Source organism: Peromyscus californicus, unplaced genomic scaffold (genome assembly GCF_007827085.1).
Source record: "Peromyscus californicus insignis strain IS unplaced genomic scaffold, ASM782708v3 Scaffold_9__1_contigs__length_137607984, whole genome shotgun sequence".
Taxonomy (NCBI): domain Eukaryota; kingdom Metazoa; phylum Chordata; class Mammalia; order Rodentia; family Cricetidae; genus Peromyscus; species Peromyscus californicus.
Window position 1 is genome coordinate 65693372 of NW_026294617.1, and position 24639 is coordinate 65718010.

Consider the following 24639-nt stretch of genomic DNA (forward strand, 5'->3'; position numbering starts at 1 on the left):
AGTTTTTTGAGTATTTAAGAAAGGTGTAATACTTAAGACACTTCTTTGCTAGAATCTTTCCTGATGTTGCTTCTCTCAAATATCCACGTGATAGTTAAAATCCTGTCTACTTGTAAGGATATTTCAAATAACTCCCTTTCCAATAAACTATTTCATTTCTCGAACCAATCTCAAGGTTTTTATTGGATTCCTTCAAAGTACTTCCTTTTACTTGATCTGGTCTTTTGCTTCGCTTTCATTTTAGGAACCTGGGAGTATTTTAAATATGTCCTTTAAAGTCTTATCCAAGAGAATACTAGCAGGTTGAAAAACTACCTCCGCACGCTAATTTTTTTTTTTTTTAAACTAATGCTCTAGGTGTAATGCTTTGCCGTTAGCAGAGTCGGTCAAGAGAATGACAGTATAGACTATGACGATCTGTACTGGCTTCAGACCCTCATTTTTTTTTTTTTTTTTTAAAAGCAATCTGAGAAGGAGGCAAACTTTCACACTGGAAAACTGAGAGGCAATCCCCCTTCCCGTTTCAGGGCCCAGTGAATCCCGCCTCCACTGCTCTGAGCAGCTGTCTCAGGAATGAGTCCTCTTCTCCTTAGAATGTGGGAGAGCTCTGCTGGGGCGGCAGCTGCGAGGCAAGGAATCCTCCGGGTCGCTGTCCCTCCCCTCCGAGCCGTGGCAGCTGCCGGGGCATCCCAGTGGAAAGCTTTCCCAGTCCCTGCCAGCGCCGCGGGCGAGCAGCAGCTGAGCGCGGTCAGGGGTAGGGAGTTGCTCCCGGGAGAGGCTCCAGCGCCGCCACCTCAACGACTCCTAGGTCCCTCAGGTGGCCTCCTTCCGAGAGTCCAACAAGAGGACACCTTGGCAACGTTGGGGCGGGTTCCCTCGGCACCCGGAGACCTGCCCTGGCGTAACAACCCTAGCCTCTGCGCTGCACGAAGCAAGGTCCGGGCTAGCGAGTGCAAGCGGGCGGGGGGGGGGGGGGGGGGGGGCGGGAATAGCCAGCGCGGCTCCGCACTACCTGGGCAGCGCGCTCCCGAGGCGCGCGCCCGCCCGCGCGCCCCCCGCCAGGAAGCGCGTGCTCGGCTCCCCTCCCTCCCTCCCCGTCTCTCCCTCGCGGTGCCCGGGCCCACCCCGCACGTGCCCCCTCCCCACCCCCCGCTCCCCCCCCCGCCCCCGACAACTCCGCCGCGCGCGGCCGCCTCCGCCGGGGCGCCCGCTCGCCCCACCGCCCCGCGCGCCCGCGCCCGCGCACGCGCACGCCGGGCAGCCCCCGGCGCTGTCATGGCGGCGCGGAGCCGCTTCCGTGGGCCCAGGGGCCGGTCCCGCGCGCCGGGGCTGGGCCGTCTGTGGCGGTAGCATCCTCAGCCCCCGCCGCAGCGCGGGTCGCGGCGTCGCCGGCGCCTGCAGGAGCCGCTCGGGCAGGGTCGAGCGCAGGGGCGGGGCGGCCTAGGCGGGAGTGGGGGAAGACCATGGAGTTCTAGGCAGCCGCGGGCTCCCGGGGAGCGGACTAGGCAAACTTGGGAGGGCTGCGACCAGGTGCACTGGCCTTCCTCCTCCCCCCTCCCTCCCTCCTCGCCTCGCCGTCGCGCGCGCCGGGCCTGCCTTCCCGCCCGCCCCGACACACACACACACCTCCCTCCCTCCCTCTCTCCCTCCCTCCCTCGCCCTCAGCGCCGCTCAGGTGCCGCCGGGGCGAGGTGCTCCACTCCTCCTCCCCCTGGGCCGAGCGCGGAGCAGAATCACCGCCCCCTTCCCCCGCCTTTTCCTGCCCTGGATCTCCGCCGCCGCCGCCGCCTCCGTCTCTCTGCGCCCCGGCGGGGGTTGAGGACGAGGCCGGAGTCTTCGGGGTGAGGAGGGACTTGGTACCCCAGTGGTGGTGGCGGGGGGGGGGCGTCCCCCCTCCCGGTCCCCCCCCCCCCGCGACAGTTTCCCCCGCGGTGCACCTGCCTGCGCCCACCACCTGCGCGGGGTGGCGGGGGGGGGGGGGAGGAGGGAGGCGTGAACCCGCCCGCGGGCCTGGAGGACCCGCCTTCGCCAGGCCCCGCTCCCGAGCCCGGGAGGAGCGGCCGGCTGGCCCTCGGGTGCCTTGAGTAACTTATCAGACGAGACAGTAACTCTTTTTTCCCTCTCCTCCCTAAAAAATCCCACGGCGGAACCCAGCCTCGTTAACATATGTTTAATCTTCCAATAGGGTTTGGCGTTGTTGTCAGCCTCGGGGAGAGAGATTGGACACATAGTCTCCAAGAGGAGGAGGAGGAGGAGGAGGAGGAGGAGGAGGAGGAGGGCGACGCCAAGGACTTTCCACAGCAACTGCTTTCTGGGGTTTCTCCTCAAGTTGGAACCCAAAGCCCTTCTGGGCTTAGCGTTTGCGCGGGTCGTGCCTCCCGTCGGTGCAGCGGCTGCTGGCCCCGGGTGACTCTTGAGTTGTCCTTTCTCGGGAACTAGTAATGGCTAGTGAAGACGACCGTGCCCCTTCCCGGCCACCAACAGGTGATGACGGGGGCGGTGGAGGGAGTGAAGAGACCCCTGCGGAAGGGGCTGCGTTGTCTCTGAAGCCGGGGCTCCCCATCAGGGGCATCCGAATGAAGTTCGCCGTGCTGACGGGCTTGGTTGAAGTTGGAGAAGTGTCCAATAGGGATATTGTAGAAACTGTGTTTAACCTGGTAAGTAGATGAATCATTTATAAGCATATACTTTTTCTCGGTGAGTTGGGGAACAAGACGAAGCTGGGGTCATGTGCTTCACTCAAACTAATGGCTTTTTCCACAGAGAGAGACACAAAATTCCACTTGACCTAAATGAAACAATTACTTGTATTTCAGTTTAAAGAGAATTATGCAAAAGTTTGACACTTCAGGTTTTGAATGAACAGATCACTTTTGTGCTAAGGGAGCAAATGTTGATGTGGAAGTGTATTTGTGTGTGTGTGTGTGTGTGTGTGTGTGTGTGTGTGTGTGTAGGTGTCAGGTGTTCAATGGAGAATTTGGCTGTAATCCCCTCTCCCCCCCGGAGTGTAAGTTTTAAGCCTGCCTTTCTCTTTAACATTTTACACGAGTGACTTTTTTGGACTTGGGAGCTAATATGTATAAGTCTTTGCCTAAGTTATGTTTTGCCATAGTTAGTTTTAAATACAAAATTCATGTCCATAGTGTTAATGAACGGCTAACATTGCAAATTAATATTTTTAATTTTGACTAGTTTTAGAAATAACTAGCAAAGATTAAAGTTTGGAGTGAATCTATCGTTAATATTTAAAGTGATCTTATAATAATTGAATGGCAGTTTGAAAAAGGCCTGAGGCAGCCACAGTATGAGCTTTATGTTTTCGTAAATTCATGTGTAGCAGTAAAACACAGTTGGTCATTGGAAGTTGCTGATTATACTATGGTGGGCTGTGACTGTTATTGTAAGTGGATATGAGATACTTTTATTTTTTTCTTTCATTCTATTCTGAGAAATTACCTTTAGTGGAGCCTTCTTAGATTTTTTTTATTTTCTGTTGCTTGTCAACTTGAAAGAGTCAGAAGTCTGGCTTTAAAATAATTTCCTCTCTTTCACTCAGCCAGTGTTAGATACCAAATATAAATAGTTTAGTAACTGTGTGTTTTCAAGGTTAGACTTGTCTTACTCCAGGCAGTTAATTATTTCCTCCAGTAGGCCTTCACTAGTAGTCAAGTCATTTGCAATACAGATGATTCCAGAATGACTAAATAGGTAGGTGAATTCACTTTTTTTTTTTTTTTTTTTGTTGTTGTTGTTTGTTTTTTGTTTTTTTCAAGACAGGGTTTCTCTGTGTAGTTTTGGTGCCTGTCCTAGATCTCACTCTGTAGACCAGGCTGGCCTCGAACTCACAGAGATCCCCCTGCCTCTGCCTCCCGAGTGCTGGGATTAAAGGCATGCGCCACCACCGCCCAGCAATTCACTTCCTTTTGAAGCATGAAAACTTGAGACCATATTTTATTTCTCTACTGGATTGTTGTATTCTCACTTTAGATATAAATACTGACAGACACATTCATACACGTGTTTTGAAACTATATATTATGGAAATGACCAAATATATATAAAATTGAGTAGTATAGTGAACGCTATATCCATCATCCAGCTTCAACATTTTGGAGATTTTTTTGTGTGTTTGGAGCTTTCAACAGTGAGATAAAACACGGATTCTTCTATTCCTTTACATCCAAAAAACTTTTTTTTTTTTTTTTTTTTTTTTTTGGTTTCTTTTTTCAAACCTAATGTACTGTGGAGTGGATGGTAAACAGAAATCTGGTAGTGATACAGTCCATACTTAGTTGTTTGTATGTGAAAACACAACGTTCTTTGGCAGGAAGATTGAGACTCCTCTGTTCTTTATAGTGTGCCGTGCTGGGGTGGATGACCAAACAGGAATCACTTTCATTTTTATCATTGAAGAAAATCTAAATTCTGTACTAATAGTTTGCTGAGGTGTAGGCCCGCTAAGGATTTTAAGGTTAGGCCCCTCACGGTTACATGTTGGTAGTCAGTGGCAGGGGAGAAAGAGGGACAGTCTGCCCTTCGCACTTCCTCTTCTTCCATGGTCCTTCTCTGTAGGGTGGGGAGAGGAGGAGCTGGAGGCTCCTTTCCTTTGTCATCCTTTAGAGTACTTTGTATGACTAAAATAGGGGCTCTGAGAAAAGTAGGGGGACTCACGTGTTGGTAGTCCAGCTGGTTCAGCCCCTTGTTACTACTGCTGTGCCCCATCCTAGTGGATGTAGTGTGAGTTGTGGTTCTGGGCTAGGCGCCGGGCCAGGTGGCTTTATTATTTAAGTCCTTTCTGAATAACTCTTCTAATGCATATGTGCCATTTCAAAGATGAGGAAACCGAGGTACTGAAAGGTTACATAGATGGCCTACAATTTGCTTTTTAGGATTAGTCTTTCCAGGAATATATCTGTCACGTGAACTGGTGTGGAGTTGTTTTCATCTCTAAGCAGCTTTTTTGTACCTCTGGTATTGCTTTCCGAAAAGGACGCAGCGGTCATTCATCTTGATAAATATTCATGGCTGAACCTTCACCAGTGGATTTTATTCCTTTTTTTTCCCCCCAACTTTCAAAACGCTTTCTACAATATTGCTTTAAAAAGACCTTAAAACTAAACATAATTGTTTTACTTCTTCACATCATTGGTTTCTCATTCAGTTTGTGCAGAAAGTTGATTATTAACTTTTTTCTTTGCTTTTTTTGTGCATGTGTATGTGTTTGTGTGTATGTACTGGTGTATGTATGTGTGTAGACCAGAGGTTGATGTCTGGTGTCGTCCTCAATGACTTCTCCACCTTATTTATTTAAAATATTTTATTTATTATTATCGTGTGTGTGTGTGTGTGTGTGTGTGTGTGTGTGTGTGTGTGTGTGTAACTGCAGGTGAGTGTGCCATGGCATGGGTGTGGAGGTCAGAGGGCAGATTTTGGGTGTTGGTTCTCTACTTCCACCTTGGTGAGACAGAGTTTCTCTTCTTGTTTGTGCTGCTCTGTGTACTCTGGGCTAGCAGGCCCTTGCACTTTGGGGTGATTCTCCTGTTTCTGCTTCCTTCCTCACTGAAGGAGTGTTGGGATTGCAGATATGAGGCCGAGCATCTGGCTTTTTGTGCATTCTGGGGATGGAAATGAGATTGTCCACAAGTGCTTTTACCAGTTGAGCCATCTGACTGGCCCCATCTTCCCCCCCACCCCGGACAGGGTTTCATTGTGTGGCTCTGGCTGTCCTGAACTCTCTGTAGATCAAGCTGGCTTCCAACTTGGAGATCCGGAGTTGTATCGGTGTTCTGCCTGCATGTGTTTCTGTGTGAGGGTTCCGGATCTCTTGCAGCTGGAGTTACAAGGAGGAGGAGGAGGAGGAGGAGGAGGAGGAGGAGGAGGAGGAGGAGGAGGAGGAGGAGGAGGAGCTGTCTCAGGTCTAAGGCAAACCCTATGTGAGCTGCCTTGTGGGTGCTGGGAATTGAACCTGGGTCCTCATGAAGAGGAGCCAGTGCTCTTAACCACTGAGACATCTCTCAGCCCCCTAACTTTTTTCTTAACAGTAAATTGAATTAAAACTTCCAAAATTGTGAAAAGTTGGAAACAAGCAATAGCATGAGACATATGTACGTCATGAAATTACAGCAGTGTAGGCCCTGTGTAGTCTCGGCCCAGCAGTGGCGGCACACGTCTGTAATCCCAGCACTCGGGAGGCAGAGGCAGGTGGATCTCTGTGGGTTCTAGGCCAGCCAGGGCTACACAGAGAAACTGTCTTGGAAAAACCATTAAAAAAAAAAAATCAAACCAGAAGAGTTAGTCTCTAGTGGAGTTTTCATTAATAAATATAAACTATGTTTTTGGGTAGTTGGGATTACTATTGCTGTGATGAAACACCATGACCAAAAGCAAGTTGGAGAGGAAAGGGCTTATTTGACTTGTTCTTCCACATCACTTTTCATCATTAAAGGAAGTCAGGACATAAGCTCAAACAGGGCAGGAACCTGGAGGCAGGAGCTGATGCGGAAGTCATGGAGGGGTGCTGCTTACTGGCTTGCTCAGCCAGTTTTTTGTTTTTTTTTTAAAAGAACCCAGGGCCACCAGCTCAGGGATGGCACCACTTACAGTGGGCTGGGCCCTCCCCCATCAGTCATTAGTTAAGAAAATGCCCTACAGACTTGCCTACAACCTGATCTTATGGAGGCATTTTCTTAATTGAGGTTCCTTCCTCTCAGATGGCTCTAGCTTGTGTCAAGTTGACATAAAACTTGCCACTACTGGTATCATAACTTTTTCCACTTTTTAGGCATATTGTTATTAAAGTAGGAATATATATATATATATATATATATATATATGGTTTATATAACGTTCTTTTGTTCCTGTTTGGTAGATGAGGTCTCTGTGTTAGCCTTGTACTCCAGTATTCAAAGTGATCTTTCTTTTTTTTTGGAGCTGAGGATCGAACCCAGGGCCTTGCGCTTGCTAGGCAAGCGCTCTACCACTGAGCTAAATCCCCAACCCCCCAAAGTGATCTTTCTATTCCAGCCTCCCCAGTAGCTAGGACTAAAGGCACACACTAGTGTTCCCAACTAAAAAAACATGCTCTACAATCTTTTTTTTTTAACTGATTAAATATTTGTCACTTTAAACAATAAGTTCCTAATGTTAAAAACCACTGTTTCCAGAGTTGTTCAGTTAGTAAGTGTGTGTGTGTATATATATATTTATAAAGGGGATTTATTAGAATGACTGTGGTCCAGCCAGTCCAACAATGGCTGCCTATAAATGGAAGGTCCAAGAATCCAGTAGTTGTTTAGTTCATGAAGCTGGTTGTCTCTGCTGGTCTTCAGTATATTCCAGAATCCTGAAGATGTAGGCCCTGATGCCAGTGAAAGAGTGGACTTGCTATTGAGGCGAGAGCAAGCAGGCAAAGAGCAAAGCTTCCTTCTTCCATGTCCTTAGATAGGCTTCTATCAAAAGCTGTGGCCCAGATTAGAGTTGAGTTTTCCCAGTTCAAAAAGTCTGAAGTAACGGTGTGTCTTCCTGCCTCAAGATCCGGATTAAAAGCATGTCTTCCTATCTCAAAGATCAGGATTAGAAATTGATCTTCCCACTTCAAAGTAAGCTAAAAACCTCCACAGATATACCCTTCATATTTGGGTTTTAGTTAATTCCAGATGTAGTCAAGTTGACACTCCCCACCCTTTTTTTTGGTGGGGAGGGAGTGTTTTGAGACAGGGTCTCTCTATGTAGTTCTGACTGTAGTAGAACTCACTCAGTAGAACAGGTGGCCTCAAACTTACAGACATCTACCTGCCTCTGCCTCCTGAGTGCTGGGATTGAAGGCGTGTCCAGGAGTTTCCTGTTGCTCCCCACCTTGTTTATTTATTTATTTTTTGAGACAGAGCCTCCTTATGTAATATGTAGCGGTGCTGAGCTAGAACTTTCGGTGTAGCCTAGGCTGCTTTTGAATTTGAGATCCTCCTACTTCATCTTCCTGAGTATTAGGATTACAAGTAGATAATAACACTACCATGTACAGCCTATAATTTTTAATTTAAATGTTAAAGCTTGAAAAATAGAATGTGATTTTTATTATTTACTGTGTAGCAATTGACATATATTTTTGATTAAATAGAGGAGTTAGATATTAAATAAATCTGTTTTTATTAGCAGTACAGAATACCCTTTGTGGACTTAAGTGGGCAGCAGCTATTCCGTTCTGGCTGATTATTGTCTCACAGTAATGTGAACTCAGTGGTTTTGTACATCTTTAGTTTTTGGAGGAGAAAATTAGGAATCTAGATTTAAAAAGCTTTAAAAATAGAAATTGCAACATTTAAAAATTTTGTACAGACTGTATAAATCCATAGTTGGTTACTTTTTAAACTCTGTGTGTGTATGTATGTATATGTATGGTGTATGTGCCTTTATACAGGTGTGTGAGCCTGGGCACATGTTCACAAGCACATGTAGAAGTCAGGGGAGGATCTTGGGTGTCTTGCTCTATTACCTTCAACCTTATTCATTCGAGACAGGGTCTCTAACTGAATCTAGAGCTAGGCTGGTGATCCAGCTCTCCACCTGTCTCTACACTTTTAAACTCTTTTTTTTTTTTAAATTTTTTTTTTTTTTTTGGTTTTTCGAGACAGGGTTTCTCTGTGTAGCTTTGCGCCTTTCCTGGAACTCACTTGGTAGCCCAGGCTGGCCTCGAACTCACAGAGATCCGCTTGGCTCTGCCTCCCGAGTGCTGGGATTAAAGGCGTGCGCCACCACCGCCCGGCCACTTTTAAACTCTTATATGAACTTTTATATAAAGATAACTCATCCAATGGGTTTTTATTGTCCTGTTAGTATCTAGATTACTTCTATATAATACCTGTAATCATACATATGAGGATTAAGAATAATGTACTCTATAAACATTCTTGTTAATGATCCTTTTGTAATTTGTTAGTGATAGAAAACTCAACTGCTGGTGGGCATGGTATTATATGCCTTTAATTCCAGCACTGGGGTGGCATATTTCTGAGTTCTAGGAGAGCCTGGTCTACAGACAGGTTCCAGGACAGCCAGGGTATCACAGAGAAGACCTGTCTTGATAAACCTGCTTCTCCCGCCAAAAAGGAAAACTCAATTGCTTTGAGCACAATAAAAGGATTTATGGAATTATTTATCAGGAGTCCAAAGGTAGCGCAAGATTTCAAGTAAAGTTTCATTTTGTTTCTGTTTTGTTTTTCCTGATTTTAGCTTCAGTCTGGTGTATTCCTCTTAAGTTGTAGTTTGGTTGGTTACCAACCAGGCAGGGCGGTGGGACCACTTGAGTCATTATTCATATCTTTGGTGGAGTGTCTGTGTCCCTGTGTTCTGAACTAATTGGGCTATTGACCAGGGAAATGTGTTGATGAGCTTAAGCAGTATGTGTTGTTGGTTGTTTTTTTTTCTCTCTTTTTTGGGGGGCCTGCCACCCAGCTCCCAAATAAATCACACATGGAGGCTTATTCTTACTTAGGAATACCCAGCCTTAGCTTGGCTTGTTTCTTGCCAGCTTTCCTTAACAAATTACCCTGTCTGTCTATTGCCTCTGGACTTTTCCTTTTCTATTCCTGTATACCTTTCTTTGTTTCTTACTCCTTGGCTTGCTGTGTAGCTGAGTGGCTGGCTCCTGATGTCCTCTTCCTTCTCTGGCTACTTCCTCCTTGATCTTTCTGCTCCCGGATTTCTCCTATATATTCTCTCTGCCTGCCAGCCCTGCCTATCCTTTCTCCTGACTCTATTGACCATTCAGAGCTTTATTAGACCATCAGGTGTTTTAGACAGGTATAGTAACACAGCTTCACAGAGTTAAACAAAAGTAACATACCTTAAAATAATATTCTACAACAAGTATATATAGTTTCTTTACATAAGTCAATTTATAGAGTTTTTCAACCATTATTACAATTTAATTTTATTTAATTTTATTACCTAATTTTGGAATATTTATATCCTGTGTTCAAAACATTAAAATTTTTAATTAGCCTGTGATCGATTTTGAGTTAATTTTTGTAGGATGTGATTTTTTTTTTCATGGTTATCTGATTGCCTTGTTGCTATTTGTTGAAAAGCTAGCTGTTCCTAGTATTGTTCTGTCTTGGTGCCTTTGCTGAGACTCAGTTGACTGCAAGTGTAAATATCTGTCTTGACTCTTTGTTTTCATTACAGAGTTTGTGTGTCTGTATGTGTGCATGTGCATGCAGGGCATGTTTGTATACTTGTATATGTATGCATGGAGGTCGAAAATTGAGGGCTGTGTATCTTCTTCAATTGTTGTCCACCTTGTGACGTTCTTTTTTTTTGTCAGAGAATAGATTTTTTTTTTTTTTTTTTTTTGGTTTTTCGAGACAGGGTTTCTCTGTGTAGCTTTGCGCCTTTCCTGGAACTCACTTGGTAGCCCAGGCTGGCCTCGAACTCACAGAGATCCGCCGGCCTCTGCCTCCCGAGTGCTGGGATTAAAGGCGTGCGCCACCACCACCCGGCGAGAATAGATTTTTTTTAAGATTAAAATTTAATTTTATCATTTGCTCCCCCCCCATTTTGCTTCAGTCCAGCCCTTTCCATCCATACAATCCCCCCTTGCTCCATTTCGAATCCATGGTCTCTTATTCTTTGTTATTGTGACATATATATGCATATGTATATCAACATATGTATGTGTATGTGAACACATATATTAAATGCACACACATTTGTATGTTCAACCTGCTGTCTGTTTAGTGTTGCTTATATGTGTTTCTTTTTGGTGGGGAGGCTGACTGTTGGCATTGATAACCATTTAGGGTACTTGTCTCTGAGGGAGAAAAAGTCTCCCTCTCTCAGCAGGTCTTTCTCTAGGGGTGGGACCCCAAGTGATTCCCCATCCATGTTGTCCGCTGGTGCTGTCACTGTTGAGGTCTGGTTTAAGCAGCCACACTGTTGCCATTCCTGGGTGTCCTTTCCCTGTCATACCTAGGAGACTCATCTTGTAGCAGATGGACTGGTCCTTTGGCTCTCAGACTCTTTCCACCCCCTCTCGTGCTCTGTTCCCTGAGCCTTCAGTGTGAGGGTCATGTTAGTGCATTAGGTGGGACCAGACACCCCACAGTTGGTTGTTATATGCATTTTGACTAGTTGCAGCTTTCTGTAGTGGTCCGTGCCTGCTGAGAAAAGAAACTTCTTTGATGAGGGTGCAAATTATACTCATCTGTGGGCACTTTATATTTTGAGACAAGGTTTTCACTGAACTCATTTGGCAAGTCTAGCTAGCAAGCAAGTCCTAGGGATCCTCCTTTCTTGACCTCCTTAGAATGAGATGACAGGTATGGGATTTATTTATTTCCTTTAGGCAGGTCTACCTATATAGCTCGGGATGACCTGAAACTTGCTATGTAGACCAATCTGGCCTTGGACTAAGAGAGATAGATCCTCTTTCTTCTACCTCAGGAAAGCTGGGCTTAAGGTGTGCACTATCATCCCTGGTGCTGATGGGCTTTTTAACATGGTGCTAGGGTTGATACTCAGTTTGACATGTTTGTGGGAATAGCATTTTGCCGACAGAGCTATCTCTCTAGCTCATTACATTATATATTTCTATTTTATAGAGCTGTAGATGAAACCCAAGGCTGTGTGTATGCACATGCACTAAGCATGGACTGTACCCCTGTGCTACAGATTCCTAGTTTATTTATTTTCCATTGATCTGTATGTCTTTTTACATTATCATCAAACTATGTTGATTACTGTAGCTTTGTAGTAAGTTTTAAAACAGTGAATGTAGCCCTCTTATTGTGTTTCTCTTTTTCAAGATTATTTTGATTATTCTAGGTTCTTTGTATTTCCAAGGGAATTGTAGGTTCAGATTATTAGATTTTCTGAAAAAACAAGTAGGAATTTAATTTTTATTTTTTTGAGACAGGGTCTTTCTCCACATAGCCCTGGCTGTTCCAGAACTCACTATGTAGACATAGGCTGGCCTCAAACTCATAGAGCTCCATCTACCTCTACCTCCTGAGTGATGGGACTAAAGGTATTTACCACTATGCCTGGCTAGCAAGCAGGGATTTTGATAGGGAGTGGTGAATCGGTAGATCACTTTGGGGAATATTGGTTCAGTTCATGAACATAGAGCATTTCTCCTTTACCTAGCTCTTTTCATTTAGTGAATTTTTTTTGACATGTGTATATGTGTGTGGTGAGCATGTGTATGTGTGTTCACATCGATGTGTAGAGTCTGGACCTTGACATGGGGAGTCCTCTTTGTCCTTCCCCTCATTCATCGAGGTAGGGTCTCAGAACCAGAGCTCACCAATTGGCTAGTCTCACTAGCCTGCTTGCTACAGAGTTCCTGTCTTTGCCTTCTAAGCCCTGGAGAGTTGAAATTACAGGTCGGCGGTCACACCCTCGTGGGCATTGTGTGGATCTCAGCCAGCAGTTTATCCATTGAGCCTTCTCCTAACTGTTCTAGCAATTTTCAGTTGTTTTTCTTTTTGAATTTGTAATTCTCCTGCTTAAGCCTCCTGAACACTGGGGCTATAGATGCGTACCACCATTCCCCGTTTGTAGATATTTTTGTACATTCAGTTTTCTGTAAGAAGAATAAGGGGTTCAAAGAGTGTGAGTGTGAACATTTGTGGGACTTATGAGTAGATTAGATGGATTGCTAATGTTGATAACAGTGAAATGGTGAATTGGTGAAATTTTAAAAACTTTAATAATTTTCTAGATGTAATTGTTTGATAGTTTAGGCATTATAAGTATGCAAGTTCTTACTTGAATTGTTCTATTTTAAACTGAGAAATAGTTTGGTAATTAAAAATAGATTTTTTTCTGTTTAAGGATTAACAGAAAAGGTAAGTAAATAAGAATTTTATTTCTCTTTCTGACTTAGATGACTATTTCAGTGTATTTAAGTTTTATAAAATATCTTTTTAGATATACTTTTTTTTTTTTTTTTGGTCCATCTAATATAGTTTAGGCTGGTCTCAAACTTGGTGTAGTTTTTGTGTGTTTGAAATAAAAGTGCCCAAATACAGTTTTTCCCCCCATAATATATAGAGCAGTGGTTTTCAACCTTCCTAATGTTTTGACCCTTTATTATAGTTCCTCATGTTGTGGAATGGTGAATTGGTGAAATTTTAAAAACTTTAATAAGTGTCCTCCAATGATCAAATTATTTTCATTGCTACTTCATAACTGTAATTTTGCTGTTGTTATGAATTGTAATGTAAATCTCTGTGTTTTCTGATGGTCTTAGGTGACACTTGTGAAAAATTTGGTTGACTGGAAAGGGGTCATGACCCACAGGTTGAGAACCACTGATGTAGAGGAACCATAAAACCGTTTTATCTTTGACCCTCTAGAAATGCTCATAATGCTTAGCACTCTGAAGCTATTTGCTAAAAGCTGGGCATAGTAGCATAACTCTTAGTACTCTTTTGCTTAGTAGGGTGAGTCCTGAAGATTTCTTGAGTTTAGAAATTGGAGCCAGCCTGGATAACATATATAAACTGCCTTAAAATAATCTAGGTTGCCGGGCGGCGGTGTCACACGCCTTTTTTTTTTTTTTTTTTTTTTTTTGGTTTTTCGAGACAGGGTTTCTCTGTGTAGCTTTGCGCCTTTCCTGGTACTCGCTTTGGAGACCAGGCTGGCCTCGAACTCACAGAGATCCAGCTGGCTCTGCCTCCCGAGTGCTGGGATTAAAGGCGTGCGCCACCACCGCCCGGCCTGTCACACGCCTTTAATCCTAGTACTTGGGAAGCAGAGGCGGTTGGATCTCCATGAGTTCGAGGGCAGCCTGGTCTACAGACCGAGATCCAGGATAGGCACCAAAACTACACAGAGAAACCCTGTCTCAAAAAACCAAAAAACCAGCCAACCAACCAACCAACCAACCAACCAACCAAACAAACAAAACCCAAAAACTAGGTTAAATTTAAATATCTTAATCTTTTTTTTTTCGAGACAGGGTTTCTCTGTGTAGATTTGGAGCCTTTCCTCTGTAGCCCAGGCTGGCCTCGAACTCACAGAGATCCACCTGGCTCTGCCTCCCAAGTGCTGGGATTAAAGACGTGTGCCACCACCACCCAGCTAAATATCTTAATCTTTTTATTAAATAAACTGTAAATATTAGAAAGTCTAGTTTCTATTTTCTGTACAAAGCTATGTCATGTAAATAAACCTCACGGCGTATTTTGTTTGTATTTTTATATTTTATTTGAAAGATACTTGCTAGGCAGCTTGTCCTTCCTTCCCTCCCTCCTTCTCTATTCCTCTCCCTACCTCTCTCCTCTCTCCCTGTCCATTCGTTTCTTCTTTCCTATGGAATCCAGGCCTTTGTGGCTAGGCAAGCAGCGTACCACTGAATTATACCATATCCCTTACTTTTTTTTCTCTTTTAAAAACAGGCTCTTATTATATAGCTCAGGCAGGCCATGAACTCACAGTCTTTCTGCCTCATCCTCCTTGGCACTAGTATTATGGGCTTGCACCAACATGTAGCTCAGCTGTGTTTTTGTATGTCTGTGTCTGTATGTGTTTGCATGTGTGTGTGAGCTTTTGTGTGCATATGCACATGGATGCTGGAGGTTGACATTGGTTGTCTTCCTCAGTTGCCTTCTACTTTATTTTATTTTTTGAAGCAGAGTCTGTCACTAAACCTAGAGGTCACTGATTCAACTAGCCTGGCTGGCCAGTAAGCCCCAGGAATCTTGCTGCCTCTACACCCCCTTGCATTGGGATTGTAGTCCATGCCACCCTGGCCTTTTTGCCTAGGTACTGAGAAGCCTGACTCATCCTTGTTATGCAATACTTTACTAGGTTTATTTGTTTATTTATTTGTGTATTTTGTTTTGTGTGTGTGTATTGTGTAGGCGTACAAGTGTGTTTGTTCACTTGCCTGTTTATGAGAGTATAGAGGCTGATATTGATGTCAAGTGTGTTTTCCTATGGCTTTCCACCTTATTCTTTGAGAGAAGGTCTCTTACTGAACTTGGAACTTGTTTCTTCAGCCAGATGAGCTGGCCTGCAAGCTTGGTATCTGCCTGTCTTGCCCTCCTGCCTCCAGTGCTGGGGTTATAGATGTACACTGATGCACCCAGCTTTTACATGAGTGTTGAGGATCCGAACTCAAGTCCTTATGCTTGTGCAATAAGTACTTGACCAACTAGCCTCACAAATATGGCTGTTATCATACAACTCTGAGTTACCTCAGTATTCTTTTTGCATCTAAAAGAGCAATTCCATGAATTTTCTTTCTTTAAAAAAATTGCTTTAGATCTATTTGTTTATTTTATGTGTATGAATGTTTTGCCTACAAGTATGTTTGTGTACTACATACATGCCTGGTCCCTGTGCAGGTCAGAAGAGAGAATCATATCATCTGGAACTGGTGTTAGGGATGGTTGTGAGCCATCTGGTTGCTGGGGCTTGAACCTAGGTCCTCTGCAAAAGAACAAGTACTCTAAACTGCTGAGCCATCTCTATAGTCCCTCATGAATTTATTTTAAAAATAGTCTCATAACCTGCTTTTTTATTTTATTTCATTTTTGGTGGGTTTGGAATTTAACCCAGGGCCTCTTACATACTAGGCGAGTACTTTATCACTGAGCTCTATCTTTAGCCCTTTTTGTTTCTATTTTGATACAGAGCTTCCTAAGTTGCCCAGACAGACTCTCATGCCTCAGCCTCCACCTCCAAAGTAGCTGGTATTATAGGTGTGTACCGCATGATAACCTGCTGTAGCTGAAAGTTTTTCTGTGTCCCACCTGGTCCACAGCCACTCAGACCCAAGTAAACACACAGAGGCTTATATTAGTTAAAACTGCTCATCTGTTAGCTCAGGCTTACTACTGACTAGCTCTTACACTTAAATTTAGCCCATTTCTATTACTCTGTATGTCACCACATGTTCTGTGGCTTTACCTGTGTGCCATTACATGCTGCTCTCTAGAAGGTGGACTGTCGTCTCCTGTCTCTCCTTGTCTGCTTATCCCGCCTACACTTCCTGCCTGGCTACTGGCCAATCAGCGTTTTATTAAACCAGTGTACAAAAGCATTATCCCACAGCAACCAGCTGTTAAAGTAATTTTCCCCCCTTTACATTATTATTCTTTCATTGGCTCTCAAAAAATAGGGTGCATCCTGAGTGTCTTGATTACTATTCTGTGGCTGTAAAAAGATACCATAACCAAGGCAACTCATAAAAAGAAGCCTTTAATTGGGGACGTGCTTACAGTTTCAGAAGATTAGTCCAAGATCATTGAAAGGAAAAGTATTGGCTCAGGGCCCCCAAAGCCAAGTTCTCAGCACAAAAGAGATTTATCTGCCCCAGGGGGACAGAGGACAAGGAATAAGAGACAAATACAGGAGATAGAGGACTTGGGAGAAGGGGAAGGGGACAAGGGAAAAGGGGCAGGGGTATTTTCCCTGGGGTGGGGGTGGGGCGACAAAGGACTGACTCTGGACAGACATGGCACATAATCTTAGAAGTCACTTGGTACCTAACTTATGGAAAGTAAGAAATACCGTACTTCAAGGGAGCACATTTCAATCACAGAAGTTAATTCTGTGTAAACCCAGTTAAATCTGAAAGAATCAAGAAAGATGTACACATATACATTTTTTTTTTTTTTTTTGGACATCGTTTCTCTGTGTAGCTTTGCGCCTTTCCTGGAACTCACTCTGTAGACCAAGCTGGCCTCGAACTCACAGAGATCTGCCTGCCTCTGCCTCCTGAGTGCTGGGATTAAAGTTGTGCACCACCACTGCCTGGCACAAAAATTTGCATCTATAATAAATATTTTATTGAGTTAAGTAAATTAAAACTAATTTGTGGGTGACTGAGGAAGTTAGGAACCAGGTGACTTCTAAGATTATGTGACTGTGATATTTGTTCTGTGGTGGTGTCCTTGTTGCCCTTTGGTGTTCCCATTTGGTTCTCAGGCTTTCTCTTGGTAATTTATGTTTTATAAAATCATGGTTTTAGAAAGTGGTGAGTGACTGATATTTTTTCCCTCTTCTCTTTCTTCATCACCTCACCCCTGTGTATATTTCTGTCTTTATTTCTTTATTTTTTTAAGTTTATTATTTATTTAGAGCCTCTCTAGGCTGGCTTTGAGCTCTCTATCATTTTGTCTTAGCCTCCCCATTGCTAAAGACATGTGTCACCATGATGGGGTTGTGTGTATGTGTGTGTTTTCTTACAGAAAAGAGAGAAAACTCATGATTTCTCAGTTTTATTTATTTATTTTTATCTTATTTATTTATTTTTTTGAGACAGAATATCATGTAGCCCAGACTGGTTTGTAACTTACTTTGTAGTCAAGGATGACCTTGAACTCTTCCTGATCTCCCTTCTATCACAAATTCTGGAATTGCTTCCCTGGGCTGCTACACCCAGCAACTATGTTTCTTTTGAGAGGAATCTATTGTTAGGGAAATGGAAAGGATGTTCTGTTGTCTAATGAGATGTTTGTTCAATGCATAGTGACTTCATTGGTATGACATTTTTACTTATAAACTATATTGAGTCTCATAAAGCTGTGAGAATTTAAAATAATTTTACCTCTCATGAGTCTGATGAGATGTTATTTTTTCCTACTAAATGATACTTCTCTCATGAAGTAATATATGTATTAAATCCTATAATATAGTTTTTGTGTTCTTTGAGCTGATTTAATGTTAATTTACAAAAATTAAACAGATTTATTATAATATAATAATCAATTTCAAATGTGATGTCAGCCTATGATTTTAAAAACAAAGTGGCTCTAATTTAAAGCAGTTCATTAGTGTTTAAAATGGTGAGGAGCCTAGGCATGGTGGCAGTCCCAGCATTCAGGAGGCAGAGGCAGAGGCAGGAAGGTCACTCTAAGTTCAAGGCTTCTAGTTCTTCACAGCAGAGTTCCAGGTCCAAGGCCAAGATCAGCTGGTTCTGCACAGTAACATTCCAGTCTAGCCAGAGCTAGAGAAGCAAGACCCTGACACAGTACACAAAAACAAAGACATAAAACAACAAAAGAAGAAAAAAAAATCAGCATTAAAGGTTATATAAAGCTATTTAGGAAATGATTATTAATATCATCACCAATTTTCTTAGATTACTATGAAATTACTATTCAAAGGGATATTTTACAGTTTCTTCACCTGTTGTATCTAGACAACCATTGAATGTGGTGGAAAATGGAAAGTGATTTCTGAAGTCTTTAAGCAGGCATTGCTTGCACGTCTCTAAGTTTCTCTTCTTCTACAATCTTCATATATGGCTAAGGCTTTCCTCTGAATTTTGTTAGAAGTTGTATATGATCTAATATCACTTCTATATCATTCCCACATTATTCTCTTTATTTTAGATTAGCTCAGGCTGGTGTTGAAGTCACAGTGTAGCTGAGGAAGACCTTGAACTTCTGATCTTCCTGACTTAACTTCACAAGTGCCACCACTCCCAGCTTTATTCTATTCTTTAGTAGTTCTGTAGGAGGTAATTGAAATCAAAGTTCTAAGCTATAGTGTAATATTCACTTTATAAATGATGAAACTGACATAAAGCAAATATAACTTACTTAAGTCATTGCCTGTCTTAGTGTTCTATTGCTGTGAAGAGACACCATGACCACAACAGCTCTTATAAAGGAAAACATTTAATTGGGGCTGGCTTACAGTTTTGGAGGTTTAGTCCGTTGTTATGATGGGAAGCATGGTGGCACACAAGCAGACATGGTGCTGGAGAGGTAGCTGAGAGTTCTATAGGATCTGCAGGTAGCAGGAAGAGAGAGCCACTGGGCCTGGCTTGTGCTTCTGAAACTCCAAGGCCAACTCTAAGCTTCACACGTCCTCCAACAAGGCCACACCTACTCCAACAAAGCCACACCTAATCCCTCTCAGGTAGTGCTACTTCCTGATAACTAAACATTCAAACATGAACTTATGAGAGCCATTCTTATTCATTCTATATTCTGAGCTCGAAGGCACTAAGCCATTGGTGGTGTATCACAGCAGAGAACCATGACTGTTAAATAGTGGTTTAGCATGTCCTTTAGTTATGTAACTGAATTATGTAATTGAGTCTGGAAAAGTAGCTATGCTGTTGAACTTGTCTAGTGTAGTCATATTTGCCTTTCAGAAGTCAGTGGTTTTTACTTTTGCTTTGCTTTAAAGAACTTAGAAATGTGTGTTAGAAAAAGGGTGGTTTTAATGAGTATAATAGTTAAATTGAGTGGAATCAGTAACATAGTTTATTATTGTACAAGGTCTTGGACTTGTATTCTTATGCTTAGGATTTAGTTTGGGGTCTGGAGACAGTGGTTAAGAGCACTGGCTATTTTTCCAGAGGACTCTTGATTCTCAGCACCCACATTTCAGCTCACAACTATCTGTACCTCAAATTCCAGGGGATCCGACACCCTCTTCTTGTCTCTAAGGCCACCAGGCACGAATGTGGCAAAATACCCATCCAAATTAAAAAAGGAAAAGATTTAGTTGGCTTAGTTTCCAATATTGAAATGACCTTGTATGTTGATCATGTAAGTCTGGAATTTGGGCTGAGGGTATATATAGTGGTAAAGCATTTGCCTACCATGCTTCAGGCTCTGAGTTTGATCTCTAGCACCACAGAAAACAAAAGAAAAAAAAAAACTCTAATCGTTTTTGTGAATTCATATGTTGACCAGTTGTTGTTTTGTTTTGTTTTTTTTTTTAGTTGTAGAAGACAAAACCTGGTGTCACCTTTAGTGTTGAAAACTCTATTAATAGATCTCCATAATTCAGATGCCCTTTCCTTGGGTTGACTTACATCTATGATAGATTTACTCAATAAAGTCACACTTATTCAAACTTTTGGGGCAAGATTGTTCTCACTGGTTAGGGTATGAATTTAATCAGGGTTTAGCATTTAAATGTTCTGGTAAGTTATTTAAGAAGTCAAAGAATAAACTATGAAAAATGTTTTAAAGTAGAATATTTATATTTTACTTTTTTGACTATAATTTTTATGTTTCAGTAATTTGGTACTACTTCCCTTCATGAAACAAGTAAATATTTCCATTCAGTGTGCCAATCATGGGAGTAGTGGTGCAGTGAATAACGTAATGAGCAAGGTGATTTGCCTCTTGCCTTTATGGAGCTTACAGTATAAATTATTTTAGCTTCCAGGGAACTCATTTCTTCCACCTATATCCTTTATTCTTTGATTTTTTCTTTTTTTGTGTGTTGGTAGGACTTGAACCCAGGGTCTAGTGTACTCTAAGCAAGTATTACAAAACTGAGCTGTTTTCCAAGCCCACAAATGTGTTTTCTAATATTTCACAAGTGTACCTAGTTATTATTCCTGCCTTTAGAATTCCTAAGAAAATAGATTATATTTTTATGATTTTTGCCTCTGGTCCATGCTGAGCACTGAGAAGATGGTACTGTTTCTCATACTTCTTTCTTTAGGAATTCTTCTTCTTCTTTAGCTAAGCTGTCGTGATGGATACTCTTGTGCCAATATGTAAGTGTAATTCTGTGGGTATTTGGTTTCTGATTCTTTTCTACCTCATTTGGAAAGGTGTTGATTGGGGATAGTCCATATGGAAGGATTTTTAGTGCATTTTTCTACTTTTAAACTTTGTGCTTTTTTTGCTTAACAGTGATTTGTTTGGACATTTCTGTATTAACTTTGGGTCATTAATTTGAATTTGATGTTGGGAAATATGATGTCAATACTGACTATATAGTAGTCTTTCCCATCTTGTATATTTCTGGTGCTACAATATTAGTTTTGGCACTTAATCATTTTTTCTGCATGTACATTTAGAATATTGTTTTTTCCCTATTCTATCTTTTTGAATCTTCATTTCTTTCAAATAACTTCATATAACAACTGTAGTATTTTATCAAAATTGAAAATCTGACCATTTGATGATTTTGTTTCAAAAATCCTTCTGATTTCTCATTACTTTCTGAGTAAGTTTTGTCGTGTCTCCCCCTCTCCCTTCCTTTTCTGAGACAGGGTCTCACTTTGTAGGCTTGGTTGGCCTGGAACTTGCTATGTTGATCAGGCTGATTTTGAACTCAGATTTACCTGCCTCTGCCTCTGGAGTGCTGAGATTGAAGGCATGTGCCACCACACCTGGCAAGGTGAGTTCCTTAATACAATATATGAATAATTTGTATTTTGGTTTGTGTCTTGACATTTTGTGCATCAACTTAATGATACTGAATTTTGGTCATCCCCTCCAAAGATAAGGAGATTATAGTGAGTGTATTCCTCCCCCATTTAAAACTATAGGCTGGTAGGTTAACTCAGTTGGTGAGGCACTTGAGAAACATGTTTAAGGCCCTGGGTTAATACTGTGTACTAGAGACAGAATAAAGCAAAACACCATTAAAAAACCAGCCACATATCTGTTTTGTGACCTCTGCGAAAGGGTCATTTGAATCCAATGGGGTCGCTACCCACAGACTGAGAATAACTGCTTAGAGGGTAGCTCCGTTGTACTTACGGCCCACTTCAATCACTAGTATAAAACAAAGCAAGAAGCTTATGGGTTCGTGTTCTGTGGTTTTAATTTCTGAATATGGTTTGAGGTGTGGATTTAAAGTGGGTTCTTCCTGTCTGGATTGGTGTTTGCTCTGTTGTGCTCCAGTCACTTACCACCTTGAACGGAAGTTTCAGTTTGAGTGTTTCTAGACTACACAGGTAGATTCTGTCCTCACACTGGCCTGAGAGCAAATACACCAAATGCTTCTCATGCCAGCTCTGCTGACACTTTTCTCTCTAGCTCACCCACTGGGTTTGCCCTTCAGATGGCTCACCTTGCTCTGGCCTCCAGCTTTGTGTCCTTTCCTTTCTCATCACCCTGCTTCTACACCACTGGGGATTGGTAGCTGCCTCCCAAGAGGTGCTGTCTTCAGGGCTCTCCAGAGTCTCATTGTCTTCTTGTTCTTCTAGGTCAACCATGCCTGCTCTGTCTGAGATTTAGCATTTTTTTTTTTTTTTTTTGGTTTTTCGAGACAGGGTTTCTCTGTGTAGCTTTGCGCCTTTCCTGGATCTTGCTCTGTAGACCAGGCTGGCCTTGAACTCACAAAGATCCGCCTGCCTCTGCCTCCCGAGTGCTGGGATTAAAGGCGTGCGCCACCACCGCCCGGCTTGACCATTTTGTGTGTGTTTGTGTGTGTGTGTGTGTGTGTGTGTGTATATATATATATTTGTTTTTTTGTTTTGTTTTGTTTTCAAGACAGGGTTTCTCCGTGTAGTTTTGGTTCCTGTCCTGGATCTCGCTCTGTAGACCAGGCTGTTTTCGAACTCACTGAGATCTACCTCGCTCTGCCTCCCGAGTGCTGGGATTAAAGGAATGTGCCACTGCTGCCCATCATTTATATTTTAAAGTCAAGGGATTAGGCTTATTTAGTTAATTACCCACCTAGCATCATAGAAATTCTGCTCTGGCAGTCTAACTCCAGATTTTTGTAACTAGATTCTTAATACTTTCTATACTGCATTTGTAATTTTTCCACATTATTGCTGGTATTAGTAGTTTTTTTCCTATTTGTTAAGTAATAGTCTGTTTTATAAATTTACTAAAATTTGAGTATCTACTTACCAGGTAGTTTCTATTCATCATTGTAGATAAAGTTGTATATAGACCTTTATGTGTATGTGCTTTCATTTCTCATGGGTAAATGTCTGGGGGAGTACTTTCTAGCTTATGTGGTAAGTGTATGTTAAACTTTGTAAGAAACTGTCAAACTTTTCCAGAATGACTGTGGCATGTTGTATTCCTACCAGTAATGTCTGGGAGTTGTAGTCGTTATTGATTCTTGCCTGCAGTACTTTTAATTTAAGTCATCTAGTAAGTTTGTGGAAGTGTTTCAGTGTCTTCCTCCTCCTCTGCCTTCTCTGTCTCTGTCTTTCTGTGCTTGTGATGGAACCTAGGGCTTTGCACATACTAGGTAAGTATCATATTACTAGCCCCTCCCTCCCTCCCTCCCTCCTTTCCTCCCTCCCTCCCTCCCTCCCTCCCTCCCTCCGTTTTAACAAAACACATTCATTTAGTATACTGCAAAGAGAGCATCAGTCTTGGCAGGAATATTAGAAGAACTAACTACCTGTTCTATTTCTTTTCTTCGTGCGTGTGTGTGTGTGTGTGTGTGTGTGTGTGTGTGTGTGTGAACATCCATGTGTATGTGAGTATGTATAAAGGCCAAAACGCAACCTTGGGGCATTGTTACTCAGGTACTATCTACCTTGTTTTGAGGCAGGGTCTCTCATTGGCCTGGAGCTCATTAATTATGCTAGGTTTGCCATGGAGCTGAGGATGACCTCGAACTTCCTATCTTTTTTACTGTGTCCCCAATCTGTCTCTTTGTCTCTCACTTTTACTCGCTTTCTTTCTGAAGGTTTCATGTTTCCCAGTCTAACCTTGAACTTTCCACGAAGCTGAGGATGACCCCAAACTTCTTATCCTCCTGCTTGTACCTCTGAGATTACAGCTGTATATCACCACACCTAGTTTATTTGTTGCTGGTGATCAAACGTACAGCTTAGTACATCTAGGCGAGCAATCTCCTGAGTTTTGCTGCTTTGTCTCCTCAAATGGCTTTGGATTTAAAATTGTTCCAGGTGGGATTGAACATAGTTTGACTTTGCATGCTTGAGATATGAACCATAATCTGTGATGCCGATTTGAGTTTGACATTATGGTTAATTTTTAACAAGATGAGTGAACTTGTCCATTGGGTGCTTTTGTGACTTGAGATGCATACTTCCATAAGTACCTTACTTTAGTGACACTGCAGGCATTCACACAAGTTTCTTTTTTTTTAATTTTTAAAATTTATTTATTTATTTTACATCCTGACCACAGTTTTTCCTCCCTCCTCTCCTCCCATTCCCTAGCCCTTATCCACTCCTCTGTTTCTATTAGGAAGGGGCAGGCCTCCCATGGGTATCAACAAAGCATAGCATTTCAAGTTGTGGTAAGAAAGACTAAGTAAGTAAGCACTTCCCCTTGGATTAAGGCTGGGCAAGGCAATCCCGTATGAGGAATAAGTTCCCAAGAGTCAGCCAAAGCATTAGGGACAGCCCCTGCTCCCACTGTTAGGAGTCCGCAAGTAGACCAGGCCACACAGCTGGCACATATATGTAGAGGGCCTGGGTTGGTCCCATGCAGGCTTCCTGGTTGTTGGTTCAGACTCTGCAAGTTGCTATGAGCCAGGTTAGTTGGTTCTGTGGGTTGTCTTGTGATGTCCTTGACCCCTCTGGCTCATACAATCCTTCTTGTCTCTCAGCAGGATCCCTCAAGCTGGGCCTAATGTTTGGTTGTCACACAAATTTCTTTCTTTTTTTGTTTTTTTTTGAGACAGGGTTTCTCTGTGTAGCTTTGGAGCCTGTCCTGGAACTCACTCTTTAGACCAGGCTGGCCTCGAACTCACAGGGATTCACCTGGCTCTGCCTCTGAGTACTGGGATTAAAGGCGTGCACCACCACTGCCTGGTTTCACACAAGTTTCTAAATACTTTATTGTAACTACAGTTTGGAGAAAGATTTGATGTGTTTTTTATTTTAGCTCCTGTCAATATTGAAGTTCTTGGTAAAATACTCTTTTAATTGCAAATTATAGCCTATTATAGTGCCTTGGCCTGCAAATCAATGGAACTGTTGCATAA

At 42.5% G+C, this 24639-nt stretch overlaps 1 protein-coding gene across 4 annotated transcripts in view; it reads left to right on the forward strand.

Annotated features, from left to right (window-relative positions):
• The first annotated feature begins 815 nt into the window (after positions 1-815).
• Lrba (LPS responsive beige-like anchor protein) overlaps positions 816-24639 on the forward strand; it is a 563056-nt gene continuing 539232 nt past the window's right edge. For 3 of the 4 annotated variants that reach the window (XM_052731912.1, XM_052731914.1, XM_052731915.1), the window contains exons 1-2: positions 1268-1841; positions 2186-2657. In XM_052731912.1, the coding sequence (XP_052587872.1) occupies positions 2442-2657 (216 nt within the window). In that variant the 5' untranslated portion in view covers positions 1268-1841; positions 2186-2441. Of the gene's footprint in view, positions 937-1267; positions 1842-2185; positions 2658-24639 lie in introns of those variants that run through there. The other variant, XM_052731913.1, reaches the window with a different exon arrangement.